The 14152-nt window shown below is 40.8% G+C and overlaps 1 protein-coding gene across 2 annotated transcripts in view; it reads right to left on the bottom strand.

Annotated features, from left to right (window-relative positions):
* The window catches only part of LOC124794826 (probable Dol-P-Man:Man(7)GlcNAc(2)-PP-Dol alpha-1,6-mannosyltransferase), a 174903-nt gene that overhangs the window by 95574 nt on the left and 65177 nt on the right, over positions 1-14152 (bottom strand). For both annotated transcript variants that reach the window (XM_047258488.1, XM_047258489.1), the window contains exon 5: positions 10957-11110. In XM_047258488.1, coding sequence (XP_047114444.1) covers positions 10957-11110 — 154 coding nt within the window. The remainder of the gene's footprint in view (positions 1-10956; positions 11111-14152) is intronic.

The raw sequence follows: 14152 nt of genomic DNA, 5'->3' as shown, positions 1-14152 counted from the left end.
TTACTCCTATTTCCTTTCTTGAATATTGGTGTGACCTGTGCTACTTTCCAGTCTTTAGGAACAGACCTTTTGTCAAGTGAGTGGTTGTATATGATTGCTAAGAAAAGCGCTACTGTATCTGCATACTCTGAAAGGAACCTGACTGGTATACCATCTGGACTGGAGGATTTGCCTTTCTTAAGTGATTTGAGATGCAAAATTTAACAGACAGGAAGAAGATGCTGTGATATGCAAATGATTAGCTTTTCAGAGCATTCCCACAAGGTTGGCGCCGGTGGTGACACCTACAACGTGCTGACATGAGGAAAGTTTCCAACCGATTTCTCATACACAAACAGCAGTTGACCAGCGTTGCCTGGTGAAACATTGTTGTGATGCCTCGTGTAAGAAGGAGAAATGCGTACCATCACATTTCCGACTTTGACAAAGGTCGGATTGTAGCCTATGGCGATTGCGGTTTATCATATCGCGACATTGCTGCTCGTGTTGGTCGAGATCCAATGACTGTTAGCAGAATACGGAATCGGTGGGTTCAGGAGGGTAATACAGAACACCGTGCTGGATCCCAACAGCCCCGTATCACTAGCAGTTGAGATGACAGGCATCTTATCCGCATGGCTGTAATAGATTGTGCAGCCATGTCTCGATCCCTGAGTTATCAGATGGGGACGTTTGCAAGACAAAAACCATCTGCACGAACAGTTCGACGACATTTGCAGCAGCATGGACTATCAGCTCGGAGACCATGGCTGTGATTATCCTTAACGCTGCATGACAGACAGGAGCGGCTGCAATGGTGTACTCAACGACAAACATGGATGCACGAATGGCAAAACGTCATTTTTTCGGATGAATCCAGGTTCTGTTTACAGCGTCATGATGGTCGCATCCATGTTTGGCGACATCGCGGTGAATGCACATTGGAAGTGTGTATTCATCATCGCCATACTGGCATATCACCTGGAGTGATGGTATGGGGTGCCATTGGTTACAAGTATCGGTCACCACTTGTTCGCATTGACGGCACTTTGACCAGTGGCCGTTACATTTCAGATGTGTTACAACCTGTGGCTCTACCCTTCATTTGATCCCTGCGAAACCCTATGTTTCTGCAGGATGATGCACGACCGCACGTTACAGGTCTTGTATGGGCCTTTCTGGATACAGAAAATGTTCGACTGCTGCCCTGGCCAGCACATTCTCCACATCTCTCACCAATTGAAAACGTCTGGTCAATGGTAGCCGAGCAACTGGCTCGTCACAATACGCCAGTCACTACTCTTGATAAACTGTGGTATCGTGTTGAAGCTGCATGGGCACCTGTACCTGTACACGCCATCCAAGCACTGTTTGACTCAATGCCCAGGCGTATCAAGGCTGTTATTACGGCCAGAGGTGGTTGGTTCTTCTGGGTACTGATTTCTCAGGATCTATGCACCCAAATTGCGTGAAAATGTAATCACATGTCAGTTCTATTTGTCCAATGAATACCCGTTTATCATTTGCATTTCTTCTTGGTGTAGCAATTTTAATGGCCAGTAGTGTACTTCATCTTCTTTTGTGAAAGAATTACCGAAAACTGTATTCAGTGATACCATCATCGGTAACATTTCCATCGTAATCGTGCAGTGATGGTATTGACTGTTTTTTGCCACTAATGTACTTTACATATGACCAGATCTCTTTTGGTTTTCTACCATATTTTGAGACAATGTTTCATTGTGGAAACTATTAAAAGCATCTCGCATTGACATCCACACTAAATTTCGAGCTTCCGTGAAACTCAGCCAGTCTTGGGGATTTTGCATTCTTCTGAATTTGCCACACTTTTTTTGTTGCTTTTGCAAACAGTGTTCTGACATGTTTTGTGTACCATGGTGGATCAGTCCCATTTCTTATTAACTTATGTGGTATGAATCTATCTATTGCTGTCGATACTGTATCTTTGAATTTGAGCCATATATGGTCTACACTTACATAATTAGCTTGGAAGGAATGGGGACTCTCTCTTAGGAAGGCATCAAGCAAATTTTTATCTGCCGTTTTAAATAGATATATTTTGCATTTATTTTTAGTGGTTTTGGTTGATATGGTTTTAAGCCTCACTACAATGACCTTGTGTTCACTAATCCCTGTATCCACCATGACGCTCTCTATTAGATCAGGATTATTTGTGGCTAAGAGGTCAAGTGTGTTTTCGCAACCATTTACAATTTGTGTGGGCTCATGGACTAATGGTTCAAAGAAATTCTCAGAGAAAGCATTTAGTACAATTTTGGAAGATGTTTTCTGTCTACCACCGGCTTTGAACATGTATTTTCACCAACAAATCGAGGGTAGATTGAAGTCTCCACCAATTATAACTGTATGAGTGGGGTACTCATTTGTAATGAGATTCAAGTTTTCTTTGAACCGTTCAGCTATTATATCATCTGAGTTGGGGGGGGGGGGGGGGGATCAGTAGAAGGAGACAATTATTATTTTGGTATGGCTAAGCCCTCACCTGGGGTAGAGTGGGAGGTCGTCTCAAGGTGTGGCAGGGGGTGAAAGACATTCCAGAGGGCTGAACGGAAGGCCTCTCCAGTTCGTCTGACTAACCGGTTTCAGGCCTTGTCTCAGGCTGATACTGATCTTCGGCCAGACATGGCTGCTTGTCCTGTTCCAGAGGTTGTCACTCAGTCTGCAAGATCCGGGCGGTCGCAGAGGGTGAGCTTACTGGTAGTTGGGAGCTCCAACGTCAGGCGCGTAATGGGGCCCCTTAGGGATATGGCAGCAAGAGAGGGGAAGAAAACCAATGTGCACTCCATTTGCATACTGGGGGGAGTCATTCCAGATGTGGAAAGGGTCCTTCCGGATGCCATGAAGGGTACAGGGTGCACCCATCTGCAGGTGGGCACCAATGATGTGTGTCGCTATGGATCGGAGGAAATCCTCTCTGGCTTCGGGCAGCTATCTGATTTGGTGAAGACTGCCAGTCTCGCTAGTGGGATGAAAGCAGAGCTCACCATCTGCAGCATCGTTGACAGGACTGACTGCGGACCTTTGGTACAGAGCAGAGTGGAGGGTCTGAATCAGAGGCTGAGACGGTTCTGTGACCGTGTGGGCTGCAGATTCCTCACTTCCGCCATAGGGTGGTGGGGTTCCGCTGGATAGGTCAGGAGTCCACTACACGCAGCAAGCGGCTACACAGGTAGTAGGGGTTGTGTGGCATGTACTGGGCGGTTTTTAGGTTAGATGGCCTCGGGCAAGTACAGAAAGGGCAACAGCCTCAAAGAGTGCGGGGCAAAGTCAGGACATGCGGGGACCAAGCAGCAATCGGTATTGTAATTTTAAACTGTCGAAGTGGCTTTGGTAAAGTACCGGAACTTCCAGTGCTGACAGAAAGCACCGAAGCTGAAATTGTTATAGGTACAGAAAGCTGACTGAAGCCAGAGATAAATTCTGCCGAAATTTTTACAAAGGCACAGACGGTGTTTAGAAAGGATAGTTTGCATGCAACCGGTGGTGGCGTGTTTGTCGCTGTTAGTAGTAGTTTATCCTGTAGTGAAGTAGAAGTGGATAGTTCCTGTGAATTATTATGGGTGGAAGTTACACTCAACAACCGAGCTAGGTTAATAATTGGCTCCTTTTACCGACCTCCCGACTCAGCAGCATTAGTGGCAAAACAACTGAGAGAAAATTTGGAATACATTTCACATAAATTTTCTCAGCATGTTATAATCTTAGGTGGAGATTTCAATTTACCAGATATAGACTGGGACACTCAGATGTTTAGGACGAGTGGTAGGGACAGAACATCGAGTGACATTATACTGAGTGCACTATCTGAAAATTACCTCGAGCAATTAAACAGAGAACCGACTCATGGTGATAACATCTTGGACCTACTGATAGCAAACAGACCCGAACTTTTCGACTCTGTAAGTGCAGAACAGGGAATCAGTGATCATAAGGCCATTGCAGCATCCCTGAATATGGAAGTTATTAGGAATATAAAAAAAGGGAGGAAGGTTTATCCGTTTAGCAAGAGTAATAGAAGGCAGATTTCAGACTACCTAACAGATCAAAACGAAAATTTCTGTTCCGACACTGACAATGTTGAGTGCTTATGGAAAAAGTTCAAGGCAATCGTAAAATGTGTTTTAGACAGGTACGTGTCAAGTAAAACTGTGAGGGACGGGAAAAATCCACTGTGGTTCAACAACAAAGTTAGGAAACTACTGTGAAAGCAAAGAGAGCTTCACTCCAAGTTTAAATGCAGCCAAAACCTCTCAGACAAACAGAAGCTAAACGATGTCAAAGTTAGCGTAAGGAGGGCTATGCGTGAAGCGTTCAGTGAATTTGAAAGTAAAATTCTATGTACCGACTTGACAGAAAATCCTAGGAAGTTCTGGTCTTACGTTAAATCAGTAAGTGGCTCGAAACAGTATATCCAGACACTCCGGGATGATGATGGCATTGAAACAGATGATGACACGCGTAAAGCTGAAATACTAAACACCTCTTTCCAAAGCTGTTTCACAGAGGAAGACCGCACTGCAGTTTCTTCTCTAAATCCTCGCACAAACGAAAAAATGGCTTACATCGAAATAAGTGTCCAAGGAATAGAAAAGCAACTGGAATCACTCAACAGAGGAAAGTCCACTGGACCTGACGGGAAACCAATTCGATTCTAGACAGAGTACTCGAAAGAACTTGCCCCCCTTCTAACAGCCGTGTACCGCAAGTCTCTAGAGGAACGGAAGGTTCCAAATGATTGGAAAAGAGCACAGGTAGTCCCAGTCTTCAAGAAGGGTCGTCGAGCAGATGCGCAAAACTATAGACCTATATCTCTGACGTCGATCTGTTGTAGAATTTTAGAACATGTTTTTTGTTCGAGTATCATGACATTTTTGGAAACCCAGAATCTACTCTGTAGGAATCAACATGGATTCCGGAAACAGCGATCGTGTGAGACCCAACTCGCTTTATTTGTTCATGAGACCCAGAAAATATTAGATACAGGCTCCCAGGTAGATGCTATTTTCCTTGACTTCCGGAAGGCGTTCAATACAGTTCTGCACTGTCGCCTGATAAACAAAGTAAGAGCCTACGGAATATCAGACCAGCTGTGTGGCTGGATTGAAGAGTTTTTAGCAAACAGAACGCAGCATGTTGTTATCAAAGTAACCTCTGGCATGCCACAGGGGAGTGTTATGGGACGATTGCTTTTCACAACTTATATAAATGACCTAGTAGATAGTGTCAGAAGTTCCATGCGGCTTTTCGCGGATGATGCTGTAGTATAAAGAGAAGTTGCAGCATTAGAAAATTGTAGCGAAATGCAGGAAGATCTGCAGCGGATAGGCACTTGGTGCAGGGAGTGGCAACTGACCCTTAACATAGACAAATGTAATGTATTGCGAATACATAGAAAGAAGGATCCTTTATTGTCTGATTATATGATAGCGGAACAAACACTGGTAGCAGTTACTTCTGTAAAATATCTGGGAGTACGCGTGTGGAACGATTTGAAGTGGAATGATCATATAAAATTAATTGTTGGTAAGGCAGGTACCAGTTTGAGATTCATTGGGAGATTCCTTAGAAAATGTAGTCCATCAACAAAGGAGGTGGCTTACAAAACACTCGTTCGACCTGTACTTGAGTATTGCTCATCAGTGTGGGATCCGTACCAGATCGGGTTGACGGAGGAGATAGAGAAGATCCAAACAAGAGCGGCGCGTTTCGTCACAGGGTTATTTGGTAACCGTAATAGCATTACGGAGATGTTTAGCAAACTCAAGTGGCAGACTCTGCAAGAGAGGCGCTCTGCATCGCGGTGTAGCTTTCTGTCCAGGTTTCGAGAGGGTGCGTTTCTGAATGAGGTATCGAATATATTGCTTCCCCCTACTTATACCTCCCGAGGAGATCACGAATGTAAAATTAGAGAGATTCGAGCGTGCATGGAGGCTTTCAGACAATCGTTCTTCGCGCGAACCATACGCGACTGGAACAGAAAAGGGAGGTAATGACAGTGGCACGTGAAGTGCCCTCTGCCACACACCATAGGGTGGCTTGCGGAGTATGAATGTAGATGTAGATGTAGATATAGAACTTCAACATAGTGTTCCCAACTTTAATGGGACATCACCACAACCAGGCCAAGGCCATTCTACTACACTGTGATGCACACCACACTCACATCAAGTCATGCAACCAAGAAGTATTGTTCCGTTATTCATAGCAAATCCAGATAGTATTGTTCTGTTGTTCGTAGACTGAACACTTCCATTGTTCTGGCTACTTGGGTTTTCCACATCTTGTAGTGCATATCTTCACAAAACGGACACTCCAGAGAAAACTATTAGTTGTCTATATACTGGAAAAGGTGTAACCTGTTTAATGCAAACATTATTGTTAAATGGAATTTACATTCCTAAGCCCAAATATTCTGATAAATATAGGAATGGGTAGTAAGGTCCTGTTTTGTTTTATTTTTTAGATATCTGGAGATTTGCAATATCCTCCCTGATATCTACTGGCAACCTATTAAAGATTTTTGCATTGGTATATAAAAATCCAGTCTGTGCCCTATGCAGGGGTGCATTCTTTACATAGGAATTATTTTTACTTCTAGTACTGTGGCTGGGTTTTTCTCACTTAACTGTGAATTATCTATTACTAATCACAAATACTACGGAGGGTAAACATACTTGCATGTTCGTGTAATAATTCCACTTTCTCTGAAGAAGTTTCTGCAAGGTGTTTGGTTATCAACTCTATACAATATTCTGACTGTCAACTTGTGCAGAATAAATACTTTTTAAATCTTAACTGAATTGTCCTGAAGGTTATGCCAAAATAATAAAAGTATGCTAGCAATCACATCCGCAAGACAATGGAACGAGAGCAATTTCTACTAAGTGCAAAGAAAGCAGAACTAAGTCTCCATTTAATGAACTAGAAATTTTTGACCGACTTCACAGTATATCTAATTGCTTGCGACATCTGTGGTTGACAACAGCATCTTGTTTGCAAGGAACAGTAGTATTCATTTGTGAACACAAAATGGAGGTAAGGTCTCTTTGTTATGAGCCCAAACTTTATTACCATTCAAAGAAGTGTACAACATTCTCAAACAAGTTTTCCTTTTCTGCTCTTTTAAACATGTTCTTGTTACCCATCATAAATCTTACAAGTAAGCAGATGTACTACAATGTCAGTGTCAGAATATTAAACTTACTGAACAGTGAATAATATTCGAATTCCAAAGGTATCTGTTTTCAGCTTTCACAAACGTTATGAATATGTCCCTTCCGTGAGAGATCCCCAACTATCCTGCAACACTGTGTCTTCTGCTACATAAATCATTACAAGAAAAGCTGAACGCATGAGTGCAAACAGAATTGCATGTAATAAGATAGATTTACTGAATTTTATGCAATTGAGAGTCAGTCTACTGGCATACAGCAAAAGTGGCTTCTCACTAGAATACGATTTGCTATGTTTTTGGTACCCCTTGTCTGGCAATATGACATGCCTGCTCACAAGGGAACCTCCCCATCGCACCCCCCTCAGATTTAGTTATAAGTTGGCACAGTGGATAGTCCTTGAAAAACTGAACACAGATCAATCGAGAAAACAGGAAGAAGTTGTATGGAAGTATGAAAAAAATAAGCAAAATATACAAACTGAGTAGTCCATGCGGAAGATAGGCAACATCAAGGATAACAAGAGCTGAGAAGTGCTATGGTCCCGCGGTTAGCGTGAGCAGTTGCGGAAGAAGAGGTCCTTGGTTCGAATCTTCTCTCGAGTGAAAAGTTTTAATTTTTTATTTTCAGACAATTTTCAGTTCAGGCACTCACACATAATTAACTTCCCTCTCCAAAATTCTAGGACATGTTCAGATTTGCTTGGACAGATGCAGGATTTGACGGTCTACACACGGAAAAATTTGGGCTGTTATGCCGTGGTCGATTGATGAATTCTGTGTCGATTCCCAACGTTTCGTCTCCGACTGCGGGAGACATCTTCAAGGGGGTCCGTAGCTCAATCGAAGGTCCAACACACCCACTGGCTCGCTACTGCTGCAGTAGCGAGCCAGTGGGTGTGTTGGACCTTCGATTGAGCTACGGACCCCCTTGAAGATGTCTCCCGCAGTCGGAGACGAAACGTTGGGAATCGACACAGAATTCATCAACCGACCACAACATAACAGCCCGGATAATTATAATGGACATGATATTTCCGGCCGTGAAAGTCTACATTTTAGTATTAACATATTCCTGTCATGTGACGCATATGCCGTCACCAGTGTCGTATAGAATATATCAGATGTGTTTTCCTGTGGAGGAATCGATTGACCTGTGACCTTGCGATCAAATGTTTTCGGTTCCCATTGGAGAGATGCGTCCTTCGTCTACTAATTGCATGGTTTTGCAGTGCGGTCGTAAAACACAGACACTGAACTTATTACAGTGAACAGAGACGTCCGTGAACGAATGGACAGATCAAAACTTTGCGAAAATAAAAAATTAAATTTTTCAGTCGAGGGAAGACTTGAACCAAGGAACTCTCGTTCGACAGCTGCTCACGCTAACCACAAGACCACGGCGCTCCTGAGCTCAGTGTGTCCTTGATGTTGCCTATCTTAAGCATGGACTACTCAGTTTGTACATTTTGCTTATTTTTTTCATAGTTCCACACAACTTCTTCCTGTTTTCTCGATTGATCTGTGTTCAGTTTTTCAAGGCCTATCCACTGTGCCAACTTATAACTAAATCTGAGGGGGGTGCGATGGGGAGGTTCCCTTGTCAGTAAATATACTTTAAAATGGCACAGTCTTCCATTATCCCACATGAGACAGATTATATTGCTCAGTGAATTGATGACCTATTGCTAAAATCAAAATGTGATTTTGTTAATACATTGTATTCAGAGAAATAGGAAGCTATTATTTTTACACATTGCCACTTTGAAAAGTTTTTAGAGGAAAAAGTGACTGATGCAAGACTGGCCTGTACACCACGAATTATTTAAATTAGCCTCAGAAAAGCCTAGCCAGAAAACTGAGTTACCCAAAAAACCTAGTACATTGCTAATTTATGGTGCAAAAATGTACCTCGGTGAAAGCCAAATGCAATAAAATGCAATAAAAATTTGTGCAGTTTATACATTATATTTATCATCCAAGCTGTGTTCACCACTGACCTCCTACAACTGTTGGTCCCTAGGAAGTTGCATAAATAATGTTCCCTTGAGATTTGCAAAAATAATGGTCTCTGGAGAATTGCATACATAAATAATGGTCTCTCGAGAGTTGCATACATAAATCTACTGCAAGTCATTACTGACTAAATTTATTACATATCTGCATACTACCCATTTCTTACTTAACACTTTGGAACATTACAATAAACACATCATAGACAGATAACCTATTAGCAATAATTCTATTTGATATAAGGTGGACAATTTTGCTTCTGCCATTTTTTCCCCCAACACTCGAGGCTTCAATGAAGCAAATTGGTTACACATGTAACATTCAAAGTATTTTCCATCGATGGCCACTACTTTCACCCATCTTTTGGGCAGTGTATGAATTCCGCGTCGAAAAAATTGTACACCTTTTGAAGTGATCTACGAATTGATCCAATTCGTGACCTCTTCATGAGATCGGAAGTGTTGGTCAGCCAGGCCATGCACCATTGATCTAAATAGGTGATAGTCAGAGGGAGTAATGTCTGGAGAATACAGTGGGTGGGGTAGGACTTCTCATTTTAATGTTTTAAAATATGTTTTGACCTCTTTTGAAGCATGGGTCAAGTGTTGTGCTGCAAAATTACTTTATCGTGCCTCTTGCTGTAGCCTATTGCGGCCATTTGTCTTTTAATGCTCGATTTAACACATTAATTGCATTTGATAATGAGCACTGTGATTGTTTCACTTGGTTTTAACACCTCATAATACATGATACTGAGCTGGTCCCACCAAATGCAGAGCATGATCTTAGAGCCGTGAATATTCTGTTTGACCGTTGACGTGGAAGCATGGCCAGGATATCCCCATGATTTTTTGTATTTAGGTTTATCGTAATGAACCTATTTTTCCTCCCCGGCCACAATGTGATGCAGAAATCCCATCTGTTTTTGCCTCTGAAGCAACTGTTCACAAATACACAAATGACATTCAACATCTCTAGGTTTCAGCTCACATGGGATCCAAGTTCCCTTCATGCCCATAGCCTTGAGACATTTTGAAATGTCTTGCTGTGTCACTCCCACTAATTGTGCCAATTCTTCTTGAGTTCAATGTCAGTCTTTACTCAGCAATGTCTCCAATTCTGCATCTTCGAAAATATTCTCTCTTGCACCACTGTGCCTGTCTACGACATTAAAATCACTGTTCTTGAAACACTGAAACCACTCACAACACGTTCTTTCACTAATAGCGTCCTTAGCATATGCACTTCATAGCATTCGATGACAGTCAGCTGCTGTTTTCTTCGTATTGAAACAAAACAGTAACACCTCCCACAAATGATGAGAATAAGGCTCGTAAACTGACATTATCAATCAAGAACAACTTTATGACGCAGACACAATTGACTAATGTTTGAATGAGGTTATGTTGAGCAAGGTCCAAGCTAACTGTCTGACATCTGCAATCTGTTTCTTTCGACCGCTATTTACTGCTGTCGCCACCTATCAGCAAACGGCGGAAGCAAAGTTGTACACCTTGTAGATTACAGAACTGTACCGAATTACACTCACACAGTTATATGTTCTGCAGTTTCAATAATTTCAGTCATAATAAAACAATAGAGATTACAACCTTAAGGGCAATTTTAATATGGCAATATGAAATCTTGGACCATAGTTTCCTTGCATGAGATAATGTTTTCAATTTTCCATCACCTTGATTCTTTCATAACAACTTTAATTTTTGCTATCAAACTGCTTGCCATGTTATTACCTTAGTGGACTGATTTTTCGGAAGATTACATCAGACAGCAGCAAAATTCCCAGGAACAACGCTAGTTCAGCACGAAATATGATGATTGCAGCAGCAGAAAAGGAGATGAAATTCACGTGGTTCTGCCTGATCCAGCTATGCAGGGCAAGTAAAACTGTAAGAATTTCATTGTAACAATTATGAATAAGAATTATCTCTTCCATCAGTCAAAATTAATTATGCAACTACTTATAATTATTTATAATTTGTACTAGTCTGTAAGGCTGAATGTATGGGACATCATGTGAGTATTACCAAATGCGACTATGTCAGGGGTTAACAAACAGTGACTTACAAAAGAAAAGAATCAACAATGGGATATCCAAGGATGGATTAATGACAATTTATCAAACGAATAAACCGCTACTCACCATATATAAGAGACGTTGAGTCGCAGGCAGGCACAAGAAAATGACTACTATATATTTAAGCTCTCAGACAAAAAGGTCGACCGAGCGAGGTGGCGCAGTGGTTAGCACACTGGACTCGCATTCGGGAGGACGACGGTTCAATCCCGTCTCCGGCCATCCTGATTTAGGTTTTCCATGATTTCCCTAAATCGCTTCAGGCAAATGCCGGGATGGCTCCTTTGAAAGGGCACAGCCGATTTCCTTCCCCATCCTTCCCTCACCCGAGCTTGCGCGCTCCTTCTCTAATGACCTCGTTGTCAACGGGACGTTAAACACTAATCTCCTCCTCCTCCTCCACAAAAAGGTCCTCCTCCCAAAGTAGGAAACATACACGCTTTCGCACAAGCACAACTCTCCCACACACACTGGCCAAAGGCAGTGGTCATGTGTGTGAGTTGTAATTGGGCGAATGTGTGTGTATGTTTCCTCCTCTCGAAGGAGGACTCGTTTTGTCCAAAAGCTTAAATATATTGCAGTCTTTCTGTTGTGCTAATCTGTGACTCAACATCTCTTCTGTATGATGAGTAGCACTATATCCTTTTCATAATAATGACTTACAAAATATTTTTATAATAACAATACTGCCAAATTGAACCTAAAGATTCACAGCAATGCCTCACTTTTGGCTGCCTCATCCATTATGAAATTTTTGCATCTTTCATGTTTTTAACTACTGTAGCAACATACTCAGCATAAACAGGGAGGCTGGAAATGCCACAAAATATTAAAATATTCAAAGTTGGTACGTCTCATGATTTCACTGTTCATTATTAGTGATATGACTAGAATTGTAGATTCCCTGAGCTCAATATTTTAGTAAATGGCTACATAGTGGAAAAATCATTGGCCATAGTTTTTCCAAATAGCTACATAATGAAGAAATCATTGGCCACAGTTTTTCCAAAAGTATTTAATACACTGCTCAACAAGTTTACAAGAGATATTTTATTATATATAGATCTGAGTGCAAGATTATTAACAATTAATAGTTACTAAATGGAACATTAATAGCAGAAATGCAAATACAGCAGACAATGTCTCTGAGAAAAAATGGAGGGCTAATACTGAACAAACTCTCAAAAATATTATGAACACAAGATTAATGGAACATTCCAATGTGCCACGCACAGCATAGTTACTTTTGAAGGAAAAAGTGTAGTACTGGGAACTAGTGATGTTTACAAGTAATGGAGGAAATTGTTGTAAATTATAGGATGGCACAGATACTCCATCTAGACATGTGCAAATGAGAGTAAATGTAAGCTCCATACCCAACACAGTTGAGAAGCTGCAAATTATGTTGACTGAAAGTTACAAAATGTGTATTTCATTTGCAAGAGATTCATTCATAAAGTTTGTTCTTGAATAAGTTTCTGATACTCATAAGCATTCATGCTTGTAATCATGCGTTATAAAGTTCAGAAAAGATGTGACCATTTACTATGACTTCAAACATTAAATAGTTTTGGTTTTTCATAGTTTATTTTTTTTTTTATAACACTGTCTATCAGTCATCCTCAATGACTGTTTTTTTTCTGACTAATCTTTACACCTGCAGGAATTGCAGTGATTTGACCTTTCAAAGTGTCAGACAGAAAATGGAAGTAATGGCTGAAGCAATCAAACTACTATTGCAGGTTCTTGAACTATATAAGATACTGACAGATTTTAAGTGTGTACACAGTTCCTATTTTGACATGCTAAGCTTCCTGATACCGCTTATCATAATATATTACAAAAAACATGGCTGGGCTACATTTATAACTACACATGAAGGATACAACTACTCGAAACATTGGCCAGATGTGAGTAGGACTCACGCTCTGAAGTTTCTGTACAAATGTAATTATAAGTACAGACAGTTCATCGGTCCTGGGAATGGAGAATCTTGATAATTTCTGCCATTTATCAACATTGGTAAATGCAACAATCAGTCTCAGAAATTGCAAAACATTTGAGAATGTTTTAATTTTAAGCTTGAAGTTGGATAAAAAAAGTAATATTTAACTGTAGGAAAAAAGTACAGATTCACAATTTTCATATTTTTCCTTCACTTATACTGTAAAATCTTACTTCTTGCAAAATTTCATGACTCTAGGCCAACAGGAAGTAGCCTGTAGGTTTTGATGAGTGAGTTTGCAAGCATCCCAATATAAAAAATGAATGGCTGTATCTTTTGACCGCACTGACTTAGAACCTAATGTGTATTACACTATCAAGGGACCAAAGAACTTAGCATGTCACATAAATTTCAATTTGATGTGTCGACCATTCCGGAGAAAAAGGGTTCTTAACAGACAGATGGCTGGATGGACAGACGGACAGACAGACAGACAGACATACAACATATGAATTTTTTTTGTGTGATAATTGCAAATTAACAATTTTTGGATTTTTTTCCCTTTACTTCTATGGTGAAACTTTGCTTCTTGCCAAATTTTATGATTCGGGAAGTATCCCACAGGTATTGATGAGTGAGATTGGAAGCTCCAAAACATGTGATATAGAAGACCGTACCTTTGATATAGAAGCTTACATTTATTAGACTCCCACGGGACTCTATATCTTAGTATGTGACATAAATTTCAACTTGATATGTCCACCCGTTCCTGAGAAAAAAGGGTCTTAACATACAGACACAGACACACTAATAACAAATGACAATCTTTTTCATATGATTTAATTACAAACTCACAATTTTCAGAATGTTTCCTTTAGTTTCTCTACAAAGTCTTGCTTGTTGCCAA

The sequence above is a fragment of the Schistocerca piceifrons genome, chromosome 4 (genome assembly GCF_021461385.2).
Source record: "Schistocerca piceifrons isolate TAMUIC-IGC-003096 chromosome 4, iqSchPice1.1, whole genome shotgun sequence".
NCBI lineage: Eukaryota > Metazoa > Arthropoda > Insecta > Orthoptera > Acrididae > Schistocerca > Schistocerca piceifrons.
This window is presented reverse-complemented; position numbering and strand designations above follow the sequence as displayed.